The sequence below is a fragment of the Oncorhynchus mykiss genome, chromosome 25, assembly GCF_013265735.2.
Source record: "Oncorhynchus mykiss isolate Arlee chromosome 25, USDA_OmykA_1.1, whole genome shotgun sequence".
NCBI lineage: Eukaryota > Metazoa > Chordata > Actinopteri > Salmoniformes > Salmonidae > Oncorhynchus > Oncorhynchus mykiss.
In genome coordinates, this window is record NC_048589.1 from 8,461,368 (window position 1) to 8,485,432 (window position 24,065).

A 24,065-nucleotide genomic window follows, 5' to 3' on the forward strand; every position below is an offset into this window, starting at 1 on the left:
CTCTCGTTGAATGACAACAAACACTTAATTGAAGATTGTCTACTGTTGACCAATCACGATGAATGGGCGTAGACTTCAGCTACCAAACTTCGGCATGTCTCAAGAAAAAATAGGGTGTGCTCAAACAGCCCCCAAAAAGCCTACCAAACACCAAAACGCTGTCATAATATGTGTCCAAACTGTTTAGACTGGGACGCACACGGTTAGCTTTATCCTCACTGGTGCTATATCTTAATGCATTGGTGGAAGTTCTCACAGTTCATCAGAAGTCCTGTCCATATAAAATCTGGCTACATTTAGTTTTACTTAGAACCATTTATCTGAGCCCAGACACTCACCAAATCCTGGAGCCAATAATCAGGGACTGGAAGACAGAGAAGTTAGCTTCAATATCAGTACTTCCATATTGGAACTACATCTTCCAAGCCTCAGAGAGAGCATGACCTATCTATTTTCTATATTTTCTGTACATACAGTTGAAGTCGGAAGTTTACATACACTTAGGTTGGAGTCATTAAAACTCATTTTTCAACACTCCACATATTTCTTGTTAACAAACTATAGTTTTGGCAAGTCGGTTAGGACATCTACATTAATTTTTCCAACAATTGTTTAGAGACACATTATTTCACTTATTTCACTGTATCATAATTCCAGTGGGTCAGAAGTTTACATACACTAAGTTGACTGTGCCTTTAAACAGCTTGGAAAATTCCAGAAAATTATGTCATGACTTTAGAAGCTTCTGATAGGTTAACTGACATCATTTGAGTCAATTGGAGGTGTACCTGTGGATGTTTTTCAAGGCCTACCTTCAAACTCAGTGCCTCTTTGCTTGACAAGCTGACATCATGGGACAATCAAAAGAAATCAGCCAAGCCCTCAGAGAAAAATTGGAGACTTCCACAAGTCTGGTTCATCCTTGGAAGCAATTGCCAAACGCCTGAAGGTACCACATTCATCTGTACAAACAATAGTACGCAAGTATAAACACCATGGGACAACGCACCTGTCATACCGCTCAGGAAGGAGATGCGTTCTGTCTCCTAGAGATGAACGTACTTTGGTGCGAAAAGTGGAGATCAATCCCAGAACAACAGCAAAGGACCTTGTGCCACTGGCCGTCGCAGGTCCATTTGTTATTGTTTTTGTTTTGAGGAAATTAGCATCCAGCATCGTGGTAAAACATTTTTTAACACTCTTCTATCTCGCATGCAGTGATGTGCAGTGATGACCGAGGGAAAAAACTGTGTTCGTTGTTTACAGTAGCGTCTTTGTTGTAATATCCCAAACGGACGTGGCAGTTTCATCGCTGTGGATTTCAGCTTTAAAAAGTTTAAAAACAGTGTCCGAACCAAATATTTGCTGGAATTGTTTTTTTTTAGGTACATCCAACTATTGTTGACAGCTTAGATTTTGCTTGGAATAATTATTTATCTTGTGCTCTTTTGCTTTGTATTCCACAATGTTTGTAATACATTCTGACTAGTGTGCATGCTTGCTTTAGCTTGCTACATACATTTTGAAAGAGGCGCTGTGGTCAAGGAAATTATTATTGTCGTATGTTGGCTTCTTACAGTATGTGTGCATACGTGTGAGTAGGACTCTAGTAGTGAATGAATTGTGCCTACGGTTTGATGAACTGATTAAGTGCATGATATTGCAAAAGCAGGAAAGTCTCCATCTTTTGTTCCATGATGGGAGTGAGCTTTATTAACCTCCCTTATAGCTAACTGTATGTGGACAGCCCTGGGTGGTCTGAATCAGGGGTCCCAGTACTATAGGCAATGTTTGCCTAAGGGGGTTTCTGACTGAGTAAGAGGCTTTAGGTAATTCTGGTTAGCACAACACATGTTCTACATGAGTTCCCTTTTTTAGTGGTCTCAATCCGCTTAGTTCAAGATCAGTCAATTGTGTGTGTTTTTAGTGTGCACGAACATGCATGCATGAGATTTTAGGTACATCTTTTGAGAATATAGGCAGGATTACAGCTAATGGCATGGGTAACTCAATTGGTTCAAGTGCACAAGAGAGAACAAGTGCTTAGGGAGTGAGCTTTTCTCCCAATACAAGTAGGTTGTAATGAATTGGTACGTCGTCACACTGTATACCTCTGCCTAGTCAGCTCTACCAATGCTATGTTTGACAGCCCTGCCTAGTACAAACTAGAATCACTTAAACCCATGACTCTCTTTTAGAGTTGTGAATTCAGACCAATTGCAATTTGAATCTTTGGATTCTTCCAACTTGCACTCATCAATATACATCAGTGAAAGTAATATCTGTTGATGTTTGTATTTAGTTTGACAGTGGGAAATATACTTGTATTCTGCAGAAGTGCCTTAACTTTGTGTTATGTAAAGTCGTCAGCTTTGAACTTGGGATGTACACTGAGTATACCAATCAATAGGAGCACCTTCTTGATATTGCCCTCAGAACAGCCTCAATTCGTTTGGGCATGGACTCAACAAGGTGTTGAAAGCGTTCCACAGGGATGATGGCCCATGTTGACTCCAATGTTTTCCACAGCTGTGTCAAGTTGGCTGGACGCCCTTTGGGTGCTGGACCATTCTGGATACACACGGGAAACTGTTTGACGTCAAAAACCCAGCAGCGTTGCAGTTCTTCACACAAACCAATGCGCCTGGCACCTACTACCATACCCCGTTGAAAGGGACAACAAAAATATGCCTCGCCCATTCACCCTTTGAATGGCACTCATACACAATCCTTGTTTCAATTGTCTGAAGGCTTAAATAGCCTTCATTAACCTGTCTCCTCCCCTTCATCTATACTGATTGAAGTGGATTTAACAAATCAAATTTTATTTGTCACATACACATGGTTAGCAGATGTTAATGCGAGTGTAGTGAAATGCTTGTGCTTTTAGTTCCGACAATGCAGTAGTAACTAACGAGTAATCTAAACTAACAGTTCCAAAACTACTATCTTATACACACAAGTGTGAAGGGATAAAGAATATTTATATAAAGATATATGAATGAGTGATGGTACAGAACGGCATAGGCAAGATGCAGTAGATGGTATTGAGTACAGTATATACATATGAGATGAGTAATGTAGGGTATATAAACATAAAAGTGGCATAGTTTAAAGTGGCGAGTGATACATGTACAGTGGGGCAAAAAAGTATTTAGTCAGCCACCAATTGTGTTTTCCAAAAAAAAAAAAAAAAATCCCACTTAAAAAGATGAGAGAGGCCTGTAATTTTCATCATAGGTACACTTCAACCTTGACAGACAAAATGAGAGAAAAAATCCAGAAAATCACATTGTAGGATTTTTTAATGAATTTATTTGCAAATTATGGTGGAAAATAAGTATTTGGTCACCTACAAACAAGCAAGATTTCTGGCTCTCACAGACCTGTAACTTCTTCTTTAAGAGGCTCCTCTGTCCTCCACTCGTTACCTGTATTAATGGCACCTGTTTGAACTTGTTATCAGTATAAAAGACAACTGTCCACAACCTCAAACAGTCACACTCCAAACTCCACTATGGCCAAGACCAAAGAGCTGTCAAAGGACACCAGAAACAAAATTATAGACCTGCACCAGGCTGGGAAGACTGAATCTGCAATAGGTAAGCAGCTTGGTTTGAAGAAATCACCTATGGGAGCAATTATTAGGAATTGGAAGACATACAAGACCACTGATAATCTCCCTCGATCTGGGGCTCCACGCAAGATCTCACCCCGTGGGGTCAAAATGATCACAAGAACGGTGAGCAAAAATCACAGAACCACACGGGGGGACCTAGTGAATGACCTGCAGAGAGCTGGGACTAAAGTAACAAAGCCTACCATCAGTAACACTACGCCGCCAGGGACTCAAATCCTGCCGTGCCAGACGTGTCCCCCTGAATAAGCCAGTACATGTCCAGGCCTATCTGAAGTTTGCTAGAGAGCATTTGGATGTTCCAGAAGAAGATTGGGAGAATGTCATATGGTCAGATGAAACCAAAATATAACTTTTTGGTAAAAACTCAACTCGTCGTGTTTGGAGGACAAAGAATGCTGAGTTGCATCCAAAGAACACCATACCTACTGTGAAGCATGGGGGTGGAAACATCATGCTTTGGGGCTGTTTTTCTGCAAAGAGACCAGGACGACTGATCCGTGTAAAGGAAAGAATGAATGGGGCCATGTATCGTGAGATTTTGAGTGAAAACCTCCTTCCATCAGCAAGGGCATTGAAGATGAAACGTGGCTGGGTCTTTCAGCATGGCAATGATCCCAAACACACCGCTCGGGCAACGAAGGAGTGGCTTCGTAAGAAGCATTTCAAGGTCCTGGAGTGGCCTAGCCCGTCTCCAGATCTCAACCCCATAGAAAATCTTTGGAGGGAGTTGAAAGTCTGTGTTGCACAGCAACAGCCCCAAAACATCACTGCTCTAGAGGAGATCTGCATGGAGGAATGGGCCAAAATGCCAGCAACAGTGTGTGAAAACCTTGTGAAGAATTACAGAAAATGTTTGACCCCTGTCATTGCCAACAAAGGGTATATAACCAAGTATTGAGATAAACTTTTGTTATTGACCAAATACTTATTTTCCACCATAATTTGCAAATAAATTCATTAAAAATCCTACAATGTGATTTTCTCTTTTTTTCTCATTTTGTTTGTCATAGTTGAAGTGTACCTATGATGTAAATTACAGGCCTCTCATCTTTTTAAGTGGGAGAACTTGCACAATTGGTGGCTGACTAAATACTTTTTTGCCCCACTGTATTACATAAAGATGGCAAGATGCAGTAGGTGGTATAGAGTACAGTATATACATATGAGATGAGTAATATGGGGTAAACATACCCCCCACCCATTTGTGATGTATCCTAGAGCCCCCTGCTTCCCTTTTGTCATACGACTTATTTTACTCCCGTCTCTACCGATTTGTGTAATAACCAATAACATTGGATTACGGAGGTTTCAGTAACTTCATACAAAAAACACTCCCTATTTGATTGGTTGGAAAAGTTTAACGTGTTCAATAACTGAGACTATGGTGGGGGGGGTTTCACCAGGACATCCAAGAAGAACCAGTAGATACAAGTGTAACATTTGAACAAGTAAGGGCGGGTTTGTCATAGACTGCATGCGATTATATTCTGTAGGTTTGTGTACATAATTTGATATTTAGAAAAACATTATTTTAGTGACATATTGTACTCTACAGTTTTCAGTTACTTGCTCAAACAAACATTGCAAGGTTATTGCTGTACGGACCTAGCTTGAGCAAAGCAGGGCGTTAAGACGAAAGCACAGCGAGGATGGCTAACTTGTTGATTTGAAATGTTGAGACAAATGGATGTACAGTGTCTGAGAAGTGCACCTGTCTAGCAGTCCATTTGCTGGAGGCCTTGCTATAGTATGGAGCATGGTGCTCTGTTTGTGTGGTAAAGGAGGTTGTATGAGGCCCATGGTGACCTGGCCTCTGCCTGCCAGTGATAAGTGGAGTAACCAGATCAGATAGAGCTCCTTAATGCCTCGTATCTCTTTGTATACAGGCATGGAACAGTTGAGTGAAGGCACCGTGGTCTCTCCTCACAGTAATTGGTTTTCCCTGCAGTTACTTGTCTAAACGCAGGTGCCTTACTCTTGAAGACTGAGAGAGCAGCTATAATAGCAATGCTCAGTCTTATTCTCGCTGGCAGTCAGGGACATTTTAAAAAATTGCCAATCACGTTTTAGAAATGGACATGATAAATGGAGATTCCATAGATTTGGCTAAAATACAGAGCTTGACGGATTAGAGATTGTTCTGGTGGACTTGAACTGTTGTATTCCTGGTTTTTGTATGGGTTTCTTGGACAGATTGGTTGTCGTACAGGTCTCAATGGTCTTGCATTCTCGGTTTCTTATATTTGAACCTTTTTTCTCTTTTAACGTGGAACGGACACTGCTTGACTGTCCAATAACACCTTACATAATAGTTGCTAACTAATGCTGGGTTTTGTGCTACATTTGGTCATGTTGATCATTTCCTTGTAATTTGCAGGATTGAATTATTGTGATGAATGAGATGATGTATACATGCATTTTATCAGTTTAAAAAAAAAACCCTGACCTGAATACAACTGCTCAGTTACAACCTGTATAGATGTAGAACTGGCAGACTGTAATACAACTGCTCAGTTACAACCTGTATAGATGTAGAACTGGCAGACTGTGATACAACTGCTCAGTTACAACCTGTATAGATGTAGAACTGGCAGACTGTGTGGTCCTCTACAGCTTTTGACGTGCTCCAGATAATGTTCTCCAAATCTTGGTCCTGGGAGGAAACAGATGTGCAGTTTTCTTTGAAATGAAAAGGTCAAATGAGAGACAAAAAAAAGTGGAACTTTTTAATAAAACATTCAATTGAACTTTTATGCTCCCAGGAGCCAGATTTTAATTCACTAGTCCTTCGTGGAGATGGCATTGGTGATGATTTTTAAAGATGACCTCCATGTAAAATACTGTATGTCAAATTGTCATACCGTGTCCCAAATGAGCCTAATCATTTCGGATCGAAATGGTATGTTTGCCATTTTATTGAAACTAAAAGCGAATCAAATCAGAGTTTTGAATGTCAACAGAAATAGTAGTCAAATTACCATGAGAGAGTAGAAAGACAAATGTGACTAAAAGAAAATTGACGAAGCATTAAATGTGTGCTCTATACATACAACATTTTGTTCTTTCCCCTCTTTTCCAGATTCTCCCATATCTGCAATCTAATTTGACAGGATTTAAGCAATTGGAAATCCTCAACTTCAGGAATGGTAGTGTTGTGGTGAACAGCAAGATGAAATTAGACAAAGATGTGCCACATAACGTGACACAGGCCGTGCACTGTGTGCTCGAAGACTTCTGCAACACTGCGTCTAAACGACTAGACATTGAGATTGACAGTCGCTACCTGGACATAGAACCTGGTAAGATATCTCTCTCTATATTGGCCTCAGAAAGTCCTCACTCTCCTATGTGATGGGGGATATCATAGACAGAATCAGCTCCTATCTAAGTTATGGCGTACCAGAGGTCCCATGTCTTAATTATACTGTACTTCTAGAACGCTCAATCTGGAAAGGTCAAAAGAATGCATGCCACAGCTTTGTCCTCTGCGAATCATGTCAAAAATGATTCTCCAATAAAGCCTCACAAGCACTTCTCCGGCTGAAACCGAATCACCTGCACCTTATTTAAAGCAGACGCCTTCATTCACATCAATCAATGTGTCCCCTAGTTTGTCCTTTGCATGTGAGGACAATGAAGGAACAAAACAGGGAGACAGGCGGACAGCATTTAATTAATGCAAATGATTTATCTTCTTACTCATTTCAGCTGACCAAGCAACTCCCTGCAAGTTCTTGGCCTGCAATGAGTTTTCCCAATGTGTGGTAAACAGTTGGACCCAGGAGGCTGAGTGTTTGTGTGACCCTGGGTACAGCACTACGGATGGCCTGCCCTGCCAGAGTATTTGTAACCTGGAGCCACACTACTGCTTCAACGGGGGCCTTTGTGACATCATCCAGGGCCATGGAGCCACCTGCAGGTACCACCGAGCTAAAGGATCACGCAAACAGAGATAGCTATGGTCCTAACCAGTGGATGCTGCCGAGGGGAGGACGGCTCATAATAATGGCTGGAATGGAGCGAATGGAGTGGCATCAAACCATGTTTGATGTATTTGATACCATTCCACTCATACCGCTCCAGCCATTACCATGAACCTGTCCTCCCCAATTAAGATGCCACCAACCCCCTGTGGTACTCACCATTTACAAATTGAAACACTGACAACAGCTCTTCTTGATGTTGTCTTGCAGTAAAAAAAAAAAGTTCAATCTGAAAGGCTTTTTGATGTATTGTTACCATAGTAGAAGACCAACAGCTGATAGGGTTGACTCTAATCCTGTTTTCTCTTTAACATTTAGATGTCCTGTCGGGAAATACTGGCACTATCACGGAGTGCGCTGCAATGAGCTCGTGTTGCTGCCTGTAGACCCAACCATTTCCATAGCCTTGCTGGTGGGAAGCCTTACCTTGGTTTGTGCCATCATAGGCATCTTGGTATTCATAAACAAGAAATGTATCGGGACCCGAAAGACCGTGACTTTGGTGTAAGCAGGCCTTTTTGAACCTTTATTTGTTTTAGAGAGTTTTGCCTCCGATAGCTCGACCAGGTTGTTGTTTCACAGCTTTGTTATTACAGCCGTATCTGCTTCATATTATAGGCACACTCTTGCTCCCTATGCCTTTGAGAACACATTGAGTGAATCCTTTTTTTTGAAAATGACAATGGTGTCTTGACTCAAGTATCCAGCATAAGTACCCCATCAACATGGAGTAGTGGTGCTGGTTCTTCCCGAACAGAGCAAGAAGCTTTTCGCTCAATTGAAAATGTACATCTAAGTATTGAGCTAATCTATATAGCTCAATTGGCCCCACGTTCTAAATAAACTAATACTACTAATTCAAACCTTAAGCAATCACCTAATATCTACTGACTCTGCTTATGACAAATTATTATTACGAGCCCCACGAAATAACTTAGTATCCTTTCTATAGTAAGAATAGGGTTGACAAAATAAGAAAAAAGAAGAGCTTAAATCTTTGAGATTTAAAGTAAAGCTTTAAGGAAGTAAAGTACTCAGAACAAAAATGTTCTGTGGTATATCTTAAAAATATCCAGAACCGATTACATAAAGAAAGGTTTAAGAAAACACTCAGTGAGCACGCAACGCATTGCCCGAGGAAGACCAATAGGTTGAGACGCGGTGCGTGCTCTCCGAGTGTTTGTTATGTGATACGTTTTATTTTTTGAAGATAAAGCACTTGAGTACTTTCCTTCATTAAATCTCTTTTTTTTTCAAAGGAGCTCTCTTTCCTCGTATTTTGCATGATCTGCTCTTTCGCCCTCCTTTTCTTTCCACTCTCTTATGACTTCAACAAACATTTGGGGTGGTTAGTTCCTTCAACAAACTCTGAAGGAACACTTTACTGCTTCATTGTACAGTGAGATATACTTTCATACACTAAACCCATGCAAAAAATATCCTCATGATACAGTGTCCATGAAATTGGTTGAACCCTCAATGATACTATCTAGAGATGAAATGTCTGCCTATATATCAATTCGTAAAATATCTAAATCATGTGCATGCATTTAAATTCCCCTGCACTTATTGGCCAGATTATATATCTATTGTATTGCAGGGATTTTCACTTGAGATCATTTGTGGTCATGGTCAGTGCACCCAAAAACATCCAAGCCCTGGTTGATTTGAGGTCAGACACTTTAGACTACTACGGTAGATGTGGTGCAGTTTCAAGAAAATACTCTATGCCGAACCATGCTGGGAAGGCAAAGGAAGGGATACCTAGTCAGTGGCACAATTTGAATGCATTCAACCTAAATGTGTCTTCTGCATTTAACCCAACCCCTCTGAATCAGAGAGGTGCGGGAGGCTACCTTAATTGACGTCCATGTCATTGGCGCAATGGGGGGGGCAGTTGTTGGGGGTTCGAACCAGCAACCTTTAATTTACCTGCCCAAACCTCTTAAAGGCTAGATTACCTGTAGTAATAGAGCCATGCACTTGTAGATGTCCGGTGTAATACTCATTTATCATCATTGCAGAACAATATTACACAACCCCCCCCCCCCCCACCCTCAATGATGTCTCCCCTTGAAATTATATTTAGTGCCAAACGCTTGCCTGCTTACCCTTTTGCTCAGCCTTTTAAAACGCTTCTAGTGAGTTCCTTTTGAACTATGAACAGTGTAAAGCTGTGTTTTTCTTATGCTTTGACACAGATCCCCAGACAGCGCGACACAACCAGACACGACAAGCTAGTCTCTGAAATGGTAGATTTACATCCCCGTATACCACACAACAAGGTAAGGCCAAAAATCTGATCTTGGGCTCAGTTTGAATGAGTCATATTGTACCATGTGCAAATATGTTTATATATGACTTTAAATACTTCCTTGGAAAAGCATTTAAAATCATTAAAAGGTAAGACATGAATTATTAAGGTTGATTCAGATTTATTTCTTAACCAAATCATATTTTTGAGCTTTCCATTGTACAGTGCCTTGCGAAAGTATTCGGCCCCCTTGAACTTTGCGACCTTTTGCCACATTTCAGGCTTCAAACATAAAGATATAAAACTGTATTTTTTTTGTGAAGAATCAACAACAAGTGGGACACAATCATGAAGTGGATGACATTTTTTGGATATTTCAAACTTTTTTAACAAATCAAAAACTGAAAAATTGAGCGTGCAAAATTATTCAGCCCCTTTACTTTCAGTGCAGCAAACTCTCTCCAGAAGTTCAGTGAGGATCTCTGAATGATCCAATGTTGACCTAAATGACTAATGATGATGATTACACACAGGTGGATTGTATTTAAGTCTCCGTATAAATGCACCTGCACTGTGATAGTCTCAGAGGTCCGTTAAAAGCGCAGAGAACATCATGAAGAACAAGGAACACACCAGGCAGGTCCGAGATACTGTTGTGAACAAGTTTAAAGCCAGATTTCCCAAGCTTTAAACATCCCAAGGAGCACTGTGCAAGCGATAATATTGAAATGGAAGGAGTATCAGACCACTGCAAATCTACCAAGACCTGGCCGTCCCTCTAAACCTTCAGCTCATACAAGGAGAAGACTGATCAGAGATGCAGCCAAGAGGTCCATGATCACTCTGGATGAACTGCAGAGATCTACAGCTGAGGTGGGAGACTCTGTCCATAGGACAACAATCAGTTGTATATTGCACAAATCTGGCCAATATGGAAGAGTGGCAAGAAGAAAGCCATTTCTTAAAGATATCCATAAAAAGTGTCGTTTAAAGTTTGCCACAAGCCACCTGGGAGACACACCAAACATGTGGAAGAAGGTGCTCTGGTCAGATGAAACCAAAATTGAACTTTTTGGCAACAATGCAAAACGTTATGTTTGGCGTAAAAGCAACACAGCTGATCACCCTGAACACACCATCCCCACTGTCAAACATGGTGGTGGCAGCATCATGGTTTGGGCCTGCTTTTCTTCAGCAGGGACAGGGAAGATGGTTAAAATTGATGGGAAGATGGATGGAGCCAAATACAGGACCATTCTGGAAGAAAACCTGATGGAGTCTGCAAAAGACCTGAGACTGGGACGGAGATTTGTCTTCCAACAAGACAATGATCCAAAACATAAAGCAAAATCTACAATGGAATGGTTCAAAAATAAACATATCCAGGTGTTAGAATGGCCAAGTCAAAGTCCAGACCTGAATCCAATCGAGAATCTGTGGAAAGAACTGAAAACTGCTGTTCACAAATGCTCTCCATCCAACCTCACTGAGCTCGAGCTGTTTTGCAAGGAGGAATGGGAAAAAATGTCAGTCTCTCGATGTGCAAAACTGATAGAGACATACCCCAAGCGACTTACAGCTGTAATCGCAGCAAAAGGTGGCGCTACAAAGTATTAACTTAAGGGGGCTGAATAATTTTGCACGCCCAATTTTTCAGTTTTTGATTTGTTAAAAAAGTTTGAAATATCCAATAAATGGCGTTCCACTTCATGATTGTGTCCCACTTGTTGTTGATTCTTCACAAAAAAATACAGTTTTATATCTTTATGTTTGAAGCCTGAAATGTGGCAAAAGGTCGCAAAGTTCAAGGGGGCCGAATACTTTTGCAAGGCACTGTATTTCTTCAAATCAAAAAGTATGATTCAGAAAATGTAGAAGTAAATTACTGGTTGTGACATTTTCCATCTAACATGAGCATAATTACTTACGAGTAGCAATTATTTTAAAATGGATGTGAATGATAATTGCAATATTACTGCAAATTATTCATCAAATTATTGTCTGCAAAATAACCTAAAAACAACCATAATGTATATTGTTTGTAATATACACTGCCGTTCAAAAGTTTGGAGTCACTTAGAAATGTACTAGCTTTTGAAAGAAACTCATTTTTTGGTCCATTAAAATAACATCAAATTGATCAGAAATACAGTGTAGACATTGTTAATGTTGTAAATGTCTATTGTAGCTGGAAACGGCTGATTTTTAATGGAACATCTACATAGGCGTACAGAGGCCCATTATCAGCAACCATCACTCTCTTGTGTTCCAATGGCACGTTGTGTTAACTAATCCAAGTTTATAATTTTAAAAGGCTAATTGATAATTGGAAAACCCGTTTGAAATTATATTAGCACAGCTGAAAACTGTTGTGCTGATTAAAGAATCATTACAACTGTCCTTCTTTAGACTAGCTGAGTATCTGGAGCATCAGCATTTGTGGGTTCGATTACAGGCTCAATATGGCCAGAAACAAAGACCTTTCTCCGGAAACTCGTCAGTCTATTCTTGTTCTGAGAAATGAAGGCTATTCTGTGTGAGAAGAAACTGAAGATGCCAAGAAACTGAAGATCGCGTACCATGATGTGTACTACTCCCTTCACAGAACAGTGCAAACTGTCTCTAACCAGAATAGAAAGAGGAGTGGGAGGCCCCGGTGCACAACTGAGCAAGAGGACAAGTACAATAGTGTCTCAACTGGCAGCTTCATTAAATAGTACCTGCAAAACACCAGTCTCAACGTCAACAGTGAAGAGGCGACTCCGGGATGCTGGCCTTCTAGGATCCTGTACCTGTTGCAAAGAAAAAGCCATATCTCAGACTGGCCAATAAAATATTAAGATGGGCAAAAGAACACCACAGCATTGTACGAGACCTTCAGTTTCTTGGCAATTTCTCGCATGGAATAGCCTTCATTCCTCAGAACAAGAATAGACTGGTGAAGTTGAGGAGAAAGTCTTTGTTTCTGGCCATTTTGAGCCTGTAATTGAACCCGCAAATGCTGATGCTCCAGATACTCAACTAGTCTAAAGAAGGACAGTTGTATTGTTTCTTTAATCAGTACAACAGTTTACAGCTGTGCTAACATAATTGCAAAAGGGTTTTCCAATGATCAAGTAGCCTTTTAAAATGATAAACTTGGATTAGCTAACACAACGTGCCATTGGAACACAGGAGTGATGGTTGCTGATAATGGGCCTCTGTACGCCTATGTAGATATTCCATTAAAAATTAGCAGTTTCCAGCTACAATAGTCATTTACAACATTAACAATGTCTACACTGTATTTCTGATCAATTTGATGTTATTTTAATGGAGAAAAAAATGTGCTTTTCTTTTAAAAACAAGGACATTTCTAAGTGACCCCAAACTTTTGAACATTAGTGTATGTAAATTAGTCTGGCATGCTATAATCAGCTGTTTTAGTCATTAAGGGATAACTTCTCTTTGACATTTAGCACATATTAATTTATTTTAAGTGGGTGTTAAATAATAACATACCGTTAAGCATGTATCATTTAACTATTTTATTTGGGGTATATTTATGCAATTTACCACTATTTTGGATATATTATTTCACGTTTCAATATGATTACAAAGTTTATATGCAACTTGTGACATGGAATAACATTTGGTATATCCTTTTTCACTTGTCCCCTTTTCAGTTGTGGCGACCACCAAATGAATACTGAACTTGTTGCCTGTTAAGGGCTTCAGATAACGAATGCTTTGAGGTAATTGTTCTTTGATGGCTCATCTCTTGCCAGTCTACACACAGACTTTAAAAGCAACATAAGTGTTGGTTGCTTTGAACTTGAGCTGTATATTCATGTCATGGCAGTGGACTCCTCTAGTACTGGAATTACATGGTGAAATGTACCTAGGATAGGATGCATAATTTCAGACAGCTGTGTGGATATTAAATGCTGGACTAGAGGGTTGTGTTAAACTGTACAATATATAACCTAGCCATTAATATGAAGGCTAGGAATGTTTTTCAGATACTGTATATCCTTCACAAAGGTTGTTTTCTTTCCTCACAATGAGGAATTTATTTACACATTGATACACATGGTGGTATCATGACCATAGATGAGATGGTTGTTTCAATGTTATTCTAACTTGTGTTCAGTGTCCCAAAAAAGAAAATGAATGTGAACTTTGACTCCAGTCTTGTTTTGAAGCAATACTCTTGTATATGATTATAGCCTAGTGTTGTGTAGGTGAAAAATGTAGCAATACATCTGTGTGAAGAAAAAGTCAGTCCTATACTACTGGTCAATACATTTCCACCAATTACTTGTGTTTTGAATACAGGATCAAAACACACTTGGAGGATGTGTAAAGATTTTTTTTACACTTGATAGTAAAAAATAAAGTATTTTCCTACAAAGTTTTTGGGGATCAATTGGTTATTTCATTGAATTGCTAACAATCACAATGCATTTCCATCATCGGATTCTGTTATTTTCTCATGATTATTAGAAGATCCATTCAAAGTCAAGTTTGTATTTTTACTGCCCTTCATGGCTTCATTTGGATCAGTAATACAACATGAGGACCACAATTTTTTCATCAGTCATCTTGTTAGATACTGTAATCAATTAGCTAGTCTAAGCCGTTTGAGGTACTAACAGAAGACCTGACTTAATGGACAAGTCTTGCTATTACCTAGAGTCTACACAATGATAAGGTTGAATGCATTTATTTCTTTATATTGCAGTGCAATACTCAGCATACAATTGAAGTTGAATCTGAAATTGCAAAACAATTGTAATATACAGAAAATAATACAAACAATTAGATCACTCATTATCAAATTATAACTGGGGGTTCACAATGAGATGAATTACTCATGTCAGAACGTCAAGGATAGGCAAAAGTCAAGCAATCTAGATTGAAAGACCAATACAAATCACACCTAGAAACATTAAACTTTCAACAATGTTATTAAAATAGTTGGACAATTCGGTTTTTAGTGGTGAACAGAAAGCGCTTGGGAGTTCCCTCTATGAAAAGACGTTTACAAATTCTACAATTTCTTTTAAAAAGGAGTAGTTAGATGTAAATACAATCTGCCACTATGGAATACAAATATTGACTGATTTCTTTCACTATGCCATATTCGGAAAGTGTATATTTTCACTATGTCCCAAAGAGGTTTGTGCTCTAATTAACCTCCTGTATGGTTAACGATGACATTCAAAATACAGCCTTCGACAAAGTCGTAAACAAGATATTTTTGAGAAATATATTATGTTATCTGACTTCCTATGAATCATCTATCATTGCAAAAGTCCTGCAATGTCCTGTTAAAAGATGTGAGCTGGTGTGCTTTCATTGTCATGAAAATGTAAAATAAGCTTTCTTAAAACATAACAGCAACAAATTCAACATCCAAGGATACAACCTGCCCCCAGCATTATGGAAATACCAGCCCTACAGACAGAGGAACATTGCAGCTGCATTATCCTGAAAATGTGTCAACAAAATCAATTATTCCTAGAGCTCTCCAGTCATAAAGCCAAATATTTGCAACAATTTATTCAATCAAATACAATAGTTAACAGTGCTTAAATTTCATTTAACAACTAAACATGAATATACAATTAAGACTGTTTTGAGGAAAGGCTGATCTGAAACTTCTCATTAATACCAATAAAATAGTTAAGGCCTCGTAGTAAACATTTCATTCAATCGTAGGTCATTGCTTGAGGACGAGATGTAAATTGGTATGTATATTCCCCACAAACTTAACAAAGAAACAAAACCAACATATCTAAGTAAAATGTTTAAATGACCTCAGTGAGATAACCGTTAGCCTCAGACTGCTATAATAGGGAGTGCTTCTGCTTTCTTCCCTTTATTTACTCCATTCTTTTTGAGCCCATGGACATGGGTGCTCCTCTGGTTCACTGGAGGAGGTTCTGCAGCATAGCTGTGGCGTACGTGGGCCTGGCCTGTCTGCTTTCGATGGCGTTTCGAAGGTACATGATCCCGTTGCAGCGTTCCCAGACCTCCTCAAATTGCCGAGGGAGGATCTCAGCCCCCCTCTTCGTGGTCAGGCCCGTCTCCTCCAAGCTTAGCTCACACATCTCCATGTCATCTTTTCCTAAGGATGGGGGGGGAGAAGACAGTGAGAGAGGAGGGACACTGACAGTCAAAAACAGGATTTAATACACACACAGGAAAGGATAACGTGATTGAATAGGGATTATTTTTTAGGATGGGATAACCACATTCACAACATGCACTATGACATAGAGCAGAGTTTCATATTACAAACACATCGATGTACATATAAAGAACATATGAAGCTGATCTATCCCGAGGGACCCACCTGCCACCAGTAGGATGGGCTGCTTGTCTGGGTGTAGCTCCATCTGCCTGGCGATCCAGGGCCCGTCAAAGTGGGCGTACCACCAGCCCTTCTTCTTGTTCTGGGGGTCCTTGTACTGGTCACCGGGATGGATGAAGGGGATGCGGAAGTAGCGCTGCTGGCGGTTCATGGCTATCTCCTGCTGCTGGGCGGCCACGGCTGGAGCCGGGTTCTGTTGGGCTGTGTGTGGCGGGTTTGATGTTCTTGTTACGACATTGTGTGATTACCGAGGCAAATAAATGTGGAATTATTTTATTTTTTGTAAGAGGAACAATACTATTTACACAGCAGTGTTTGAAGCAATTCATTTGCTAAATGCTAGAACATGACTGAGTTGAATGATTAAATCATAGGGTGGTGGAAGGAAGCAAAAACACAAAACTCTGAAAATATGGGACATCAAAGATGGCATAAAATACACAAACAATGCTATGGTTGAAAAGCCAGGTAAGCTGCTTTCTCCCCTCTTACATGGCAGACATGCTTCCATTAGCGAGAGAAGAGAACTGCAGCCAAACAAAAGGCATATAAAATGGGTTCAACATGCCTTTCAGAAGCTTTCACATCAAGAAATGAAAATTGCGTGAAAGCAACATCTGTTCTGGGTAGCTTTCATGTAACTAAATAATACTTTCTTGAAACATGATTTCCAACCTCCCCTGTTGTCTGAGTTGAATACATCATGCTTGACTGGATAGAGCAAGCGGTCATGGTAGCGCACAGCTAAACCCGATGATGTGTTGTGGCAGCTGAGTCTAATTGGAACAAATACTTTTGACGCAGATGGGAGCTAGGTTTTGGGGCAAGGCTTTTAAGAACACTAATTGAATGTCAAGAATAACAGGAAGGCAATTTATAAAGTGGACATTAATCCTCCATCATTATCAGGAGAAGAGACGGTGAAGCTGTGAAGACAAACCCCACTGTTTTTTTTTTACATCATGTAACCCACCGAGGGCTCACTGAAGCATTGCTGCTTCTTCTTGGGTTTTTGCCCTCCATGTTAATCCGACATGAATGCAATTGTGAGACTTTTTCCCTCTGGGAAAGTACATTGACGAGTGGGCAAATGAGTACCGTGCTAGCCAATTAGGTACTCTGTGTGGACGTACAAGTAATTGCCAAAATAATGTAAAGACTTGAGTAAATGAGGAATGCAAAGTGTATTGAAAGAAGGTGCTTCCACACAGGTGTGGGTTCCTGAGTAAATTAAGCAATTAACATCCCATCATGCTTAGGGTCATGTATAAAAATGCTGGGCAGGCCATTATTTTGGCTATCATGGATATACCCACATAGGATGACAATGGCCCCCATCCGTAGAGCACGAATGGTCGCTGAATCGGTTGATGGGCATGAAAACGATGTGAACCATATGCCATAGCCGTCTCAGTCACCAGATCACGAACCCAGCTGAACACTTATGGGAGTTTCTGGAGCGGTGCCGGAGACAACGTTTTCCACCACAATCAACAAAACAACACATTAAGGAATTTCTCGTGGAAGAGTGGTGTCGCATCCGTCCAATAGAGTTCCAGACACTTCAATGTTAAAGTGCATTGAAGCTTTTCTGGCTTGTGGTGGCCCAACGCCCTATTAAGACACTTTATGTTAGTGTTTCCTTTATTTTGTCAGTTACCTGTAACACAACTTTCAAGGTCAAATATGGTCACAGAAAGAAAACAGATGAAAAAAGGACGTTACTGTTGAAAACATGTCTGCAATGGACACAGGAAATGGTAATAGCGGGGTTAAGACAAAACGTGTTAATGTCTGAACACAATCCTGGGTTGAGGAGGGTAGCCTACAGTAGCATAATAGCCCAGGATGGGGTATCTCACCGTAGTCAGTGATAGATTTGGGGGCCCTCTGCTCCGTGGCTGTGTCACGTTTCTTGTTCTTGGACTTCCAGGCGTGGTAGACCTTTAGACGGCGATGGAACTCCTCCCTGCATGCCGCCAGCAGCTCAATATCTACACAGGGATGACATCAACAGAACTTAACCAGAGTGAATGAGCATAAAACATTTTTTTCACAAATATGTAGCCAAATTTCTATTATATGTAAATAGTTTTATGATTAATGAATGCCATAATGTAGCCATTATGCCATTAGTTACTCCTCTCTATTAGCTGAAATATATATATTTTTAAATTCATTTTAGCTGTTGGGCCATACATTTTCACAAATCATGGGAATTTCACGTGCCATCTAGACATTGCCTACCTGCGAGGCACGTGTTGCTAGGCAACCCCCAGACTTGCCTGGGCAGCCCCAGCTAAAGCCAGTGTGAGAGACTTGATAGTTAACATTAGTGCTATGAAACTAAATAAATACTGCACCCACAAAACTTCTTTGCTAGATTCATGATAGTTTTGTTAGACAAAGCAAGGAAAGTGAACTTCAAAACATCATGTAGTTTTATTGGGATTTGCAGTTGCTGTTAAGTAATGAATCTGCTAGCTTCTGAAATACTGTAACTTACTCATCCTTTAAGGTTATGGGAGTACGTCTTTATTATCTTTTATGCCTCCATCAGTGGAGGCTCTTCAGAGGAGGAAAGGGAGGACCATCCTCAAGTGAAATTTCATTTTAAAAAAAATTGTGAAACATTACAAAAGTGATCCTTTTTAGATAAAACTATAGTAAATATATTACCAAATGTCACCAAATAATTGATTAAAATACACTCTTTTGCAATGAAGGTCTACAGTAACTTCAACAGCACTCTCTGGGGTAGCACCATGGTGTAGCTAGCTTCCGTCCTCCTCTGGCTACATTGACTTCAATACAAAACTTAGGAGGCTTGTAGGTCTCACCCCCTTCCATAGACATATATAGTAATTATGACCACTTCCAGAGGACGTCCTCCAACCAATCAAAGCTTTTGCAGTATGAAGTGACATGTTGTCTATCCAATCATAGAATTAGGATCAAAGAATGAACCTAGTGTGTTGTATTGGGATTGTGCCACAGAGCATTATGGGGGTTCTATGTGTTGAGAAGCTTGGTGACATTATTGGATCGAGATTAAGAGTGAAGAGCATTTTGGACATTATTCAATTCATATTATAGGAGATGGAGGAGGTATATTATAAATTGTTTTCTTGGTTTAGAACTTTATTTTTGTGTCCAGTTATTGCAATTTAATAAAATGTGCCTTGCTAACTTCAGTAGCTAGCTATCTACCAGCACTAGTGTGTAGTTTTCTCTGCCAGAATGGTAGAATGGCCAACACTGCCGAAAATGTTGTGGACTTTTTGTTGAAGAACCACTTTCATTCTCTGGGGTACACGGAAAAGGTGTGAATTAAAACTGAGGGTCGAACTCTGCCTGGAAAAAGCTGCATCAATTAAGACAAAGGTCTGTGTATTCAAACTGCGCAACACAACGATAAAGTAAGAAGATACAGGGATGTTTTTCAAGCGGCTTATCAACACCACTGTTGGGCATGCAAGCATTTGCTTTTAGAGGACACGATGAGAGGGAAAGTTCCACCAACAAGGGAAACTACAAGGAGCTTGCAGAGGTAATTGCACGTTATGATGCTTCACTTGCTGAACTGTAGGCTACTGGGGCGGCAGGGTAGCCTAGTGGTTAGAGTGTTGGACTAGTAACCGGAAAGTTGTAAGTTCAAACCCCCGAGCTGACAAGGTACAAATCTGTCGTTCTGCCCCTGAACAGGCAGTTAACCCACTGTTCCTAGGCCGTCATTGAAAATAAGAATTTGTTCTTAACTGACTTGCCTAGTTAAATAAAGGTAAATAAATAATAAGAGCATACAGCCTATGCTGAAATGTGAATGTGATCAAATTTAGTTTATTTTCAAAATTGGGGTGGCTAGGCTGCCTATACATTTTTTATCCCAAATTATTAACTGGAATTAATCAATCAACATAATAGTTTAAAAAAACTATTAAAATGTTTTATAAGGCCTACAGTTGCATAGGCCTGCATGATGCAAACATGCATAAAGCAAGCTCTGTGAGTTATATTGTCTATCAGTTGTTGTCTATGTGTCTGGGTAGAGGAAATCCCCCACCTAATCTAGTCTAAATATCATTTCTATAAACAAATACTGTATAAGATAGATGCAGTTTTGACAGGGTTTTAATCCTCCCCATGTGACCTGATTAGTAAAAACTGGTCCCACATAGCCCATTTAAAACCTTTTTACAACTGATTAATCCCTGTCATACCTTATAGGGTCCAGAGTTTTCCTAGTTTTCCAGGCCCCATGGGGTTAAAATTGCTCCCGCACTCTGGGACCTATGCTGCAACCAGTCTGCTTGCAGTTGTCAGGTATGTGGATGATCAGGGCTTTATTCAGGAACGTTTCTTGGGCTACTTTGATGTGTCAAGTGGGCTAGATGTGCAATCTGTGTTTGACTTTATGAATTTTGAGATGTCTGAGTTTAACTTCATAGAGAAACTCGTTGTCCAAACCTAGGATGGCACAGCTATAATAATGGAATGTATCTGCTATTTATATTTACAGCTAAATCCCCTCCTGTTCCCTGATTAAGAGGTGATGACTACTCCACTCCACTACCATTGTCAACTTTCTCCTGACATGAACTGAAGCCACGTTTCATGTGCCTGCTCATCCATTGGCACATTGAATGTTTCCCCTCCAAGTACTGTGAGGACATATATAAAATGTATCTCATTACTGTATGTCGAGTCAATCACATTATTACATCAATGATTTTACTCCTTGCTTGGACCAACTCATTCTTAGCTCTTTTGTCTAAGTGTAGTGTGTTGTGTTATTGTTTTTTGTCTTCCCAGTCAAATCCTGTCCTGCACTGGTCAAGTCTCTGAACACCAACTCATGCCTCATACCCTCATTCAATCACTGCCGTGATCCCTTTCCAACACGGTGTAAGTAGCCCTCTCATTCCCATTCCTCATAATATTATACTATAAACAACTTTATTAAATGCTTTACATGCTGACCACACCGCTCGCGTTGCAAAATAAATGTACACGTACATGTTATTCAGTCATTGCACCCACACTGCTCGCGTGCGCCAATGAGCATCTGCGTTGCCAAGAGCTAAAATAGAAGTCAGGTCTATTTGTGACGCTGAACGCGGTGCCAAGTCCTGCCTCTCCCATCTCCTAATTGGTTTATAGAAGCATATACCCAAATGCCATCTCCTCATTGGTTATACCCACGTGGGTGATTGAAAGATGAATTGAGGTCGGTCATGGTAATACAGCTTATTATGAAAGTTAGATGCCAAACGCCATATAAAGTCCAAAGAAGAAAAGGCCTGGAAGGCGGAGAGATGACTAGAAATTATGTGGTTGACGTTCATATCCCAGGACAAATTAGCTAGCAACAGCAAGTAGTAAACATTTAGCTTGCAGTTGCTAGCTAAATTGCCATAAATGTTTAATGCTTTTCGACCTGTCCCCAAATTATTATAATTGGTTCAGAGTTTGTTTTGACATTTCAGTCACGAGTGTCGTGATCGCGCTTAGTGTGGGGGGGACAAAATCAATTTGTGCGCGATGGCGCACGCGCGTGTCCGGTTTGGGCATGGTGTTCGGTTAAAAGAATTGGTCTTTGACGATTTTTTAAAACACACTTTGTCGTCTCCGTGTGTTCCGTGCCTGTACCGTTGGTCTCCCATCCTGCTACATTTTTAAAGTCACCAGCCTCCACTGGCCTCCATTAATGTAATTTCTGTTAAAAAAAACTTTGGTACAGATAATATTAGAGCGATTCCAGGCGAGAGCGAGCTGAAAATATTATTGGTATCTCAAATTATTCTGGAAATTCTTACATTTGTATCACAAACCATTTTTGAGAAAATCATGAAATTGGCCATTTTAGGCCCTTTTTAGACCTATACATGCCTCCTGTAAGACTGATCAGTGAACCGTACATGATACAGACAACATCTTATTGTCATTATAATCCTTATAGTGTGCTTTAATATATGGAGTATGTTTAGATTCTGAAATAAACAACCCCTTTTGAATATATTCATTTTAAGCATTTTGTATAGTACTTAATAAGTAGTACCTAAGTAGTTTATGGGGTTTACTACTGTATTTTACTACATTCCTAAAGAAAATATCCTTGCATACATTTTCCCTGACAACCAAAAGTAATTTCATGTCGAATGCTCTGGCAGGACAGCAATATGGTCCAATTCACGCAGCTATCAGTGGGTTAACTGCCTTGCTCAGTAGCAGAATGACTATTAAGGTATCTTTACCTTTTCTCAAGTATGACAATTCAGTACTTTTAAGACATTTTAAGACATTTTTTGGAACCATGTACAGTACTCTACAAGTACATAACATTTCCAGAGTGAGCTCCCTGCTAATTATGAAGTTATGATACATTTTATGAACACCACCAACACAGTGAACGGTAAATGGATTCAAACGGAACTCCCTCTGCCGGTGACTTGCTGAATGTGCAATCCTAAAGGAAGGTTGTGATTGGTTAATTGACCTATAACGTCAATTTCTATGTATAAAATGGGTAATATCATTAAAAGTACCAGAGAGCCCACTCTGGAAATGTTATGTGTTTGAAGAGTATATTGTTCCATAAAAATAAGCAACATTAAAAAGAGGGTAGTTTTGAGATATTCACATTAATATTTGTAATGATGAAGAAATGAATGTGAAATATTTTATTTTAGAGACTAGGGACCATATATTAAAGCAAACTATAAGGAGTATAATGACACCAAGATGCTGTCTGTATCATGTACAGTTCCCAACTATAGTAAATGGATAACGGGAAAAAGAGCACATACATAGATCATAGAAATACATACACATAGATTGTGAGAATAAGCAAGGTTACAAGGTTTTACTAAACGTGAGTAGTAAATCCTCAAAGGAGGTCCCGGAATTAACCGGGGATGAGAGGTAACAAAATGGAGAGGTAAATCTAATGCCCAAAACGGAGAAGGAAGTACGAATTTTAGAGACGTCTAGATGTAGAAAAATTTGAATTAATGATAAAGTAGATACATAAGACGTGTGTAGATAGTCAAGGGAAACAGCAGGTCGAGGGTTAAATACCTGGCTGTCTGAATCCCGGGAAAAGAAGGTAAGAAGGCAAGCGTAGAGAAAGGGCGAGAGAAAGTTACAAGAAGGATATCAGCAGGGGAAAAAATTATGTGCGTGTGAGACCTAATAACGTATCAAAAGTCATAATAGTAATTATTTCTAAATTCTGAGTAGGAGATAGAGAGTGTGACAAGGGTCAAGAGAGGAAAGGAAAAGAGAAGATAAGGGGACATGCAGGGAAAAATAGAGGCAGAGATAACGAGAGAGAGAGAGAGTAAGGAGAATCCCCGCTGGGGAAACGCTTGGACCTTTAAACTAGGCTGGGAATTGTCTCGGTAGTACGTGCCGGAGTTTACGACTACAGACAATTTTAATAATAGGGTTATTTGCCTCTCCATCATTTCAATAGTGTTGGTGGTCCAGGGGGTGGTGCTTCATTGTCTCTCTTGGGAATGTTTTCTGGGGGCTGTAATCTTGAAGGGAGCGAGTGAGATAGAGGCACGTTTCTACCAAATTGAGAAGGCCTGGAAATGTTTTGTTTGATTTTAGCCTTTGGGTTTGAGGAGATTTCCATGTTTCCTAGAGACGATATCTTAAAGGGGTACACACACATATGGAATATTAGAAGTTTTATTTTCTGAGTTTTAATTAAACACGTGAATTCTTTAGATTAAAGGGAATGTTCTGGGAACCTGAGATAATTAATTATCATAACATGGATGCCAGTACAACACTACATGCCTGAATGCATATGTAACGGATGTG

General features: G+C 39.9%; 2 protein-coding genes across 7 annotated transcripts in view; one reads left to right on the forward strand and one right to left on the reverse strand.

Moving 5' to 3' along the window:
* The window catches only part of impg1b (interphotoreceptor matrix proteoglycan 1b), a 32,134-nt gene extending 17,869 nt beyond the window's left edge, over positions 1 to 14,265 (forward strand). The window contains exons 12-16 of the mRNA XM_036962256.1: positions 6,720 to 6,939; positions 7,349 to 7,559; positions 7,942 to 8,127; positions 9,825 to 9,908; positions 13,543 to 14,265. Of these exons, the coding sequence (XP_036818151.1) occupies positions 6,720 to 6,939; positions 7,349 to 7,559; positions 7,942 to 8,127; positions 9,825 to 9,864 (657 nt within the window). The 3' untranslated portion in view covers positions 9,865 to 9,908; positions 13,543 to 14,265. The remainder of the gene's footprint in view (positions 1 to 6,719; positions 6,940 to 7,348; positions 7,560 to 7,941; positions 8,128 to 9,824; positions 9,909 to 13,542) is intronic.
* A 301-nt stretch (positions 14,266 to 14,566) lies between these two features.
* LOC110505310 (unconventional myosin-VI) overlaps positions 14,567 to 24,065 on the reverse strand; it is a 98,926-nt gene continuing 89,427 nt past the window's right edge. For all 6 annotated transcript variants that reach the window (XM_036962303.1, XM_036962305.1, XM_036962304.1 and 3 more), the window contains 3 exons: positions 18,098 to 18,229; positions 16,218 to 16,436; positions 14,567 to 15,989 (listed from right to left, as the gene is read on the reverse strand). In XM_036962303.1, coding sequence (XP_036818198.1) covers positions 15,790 to 15,989; positions 16,218 to 16,436; positions 18,098 to 18,229 — 551 coding nt within the window. In that variant the 3' untranslated portion in view covers positions 14,567 to 15,789. The remainder of the gene's footprint in view (positions 15,990 to 16,217; positions 16,437 to 18,097; positions 18,230 to 24,065) is intronic.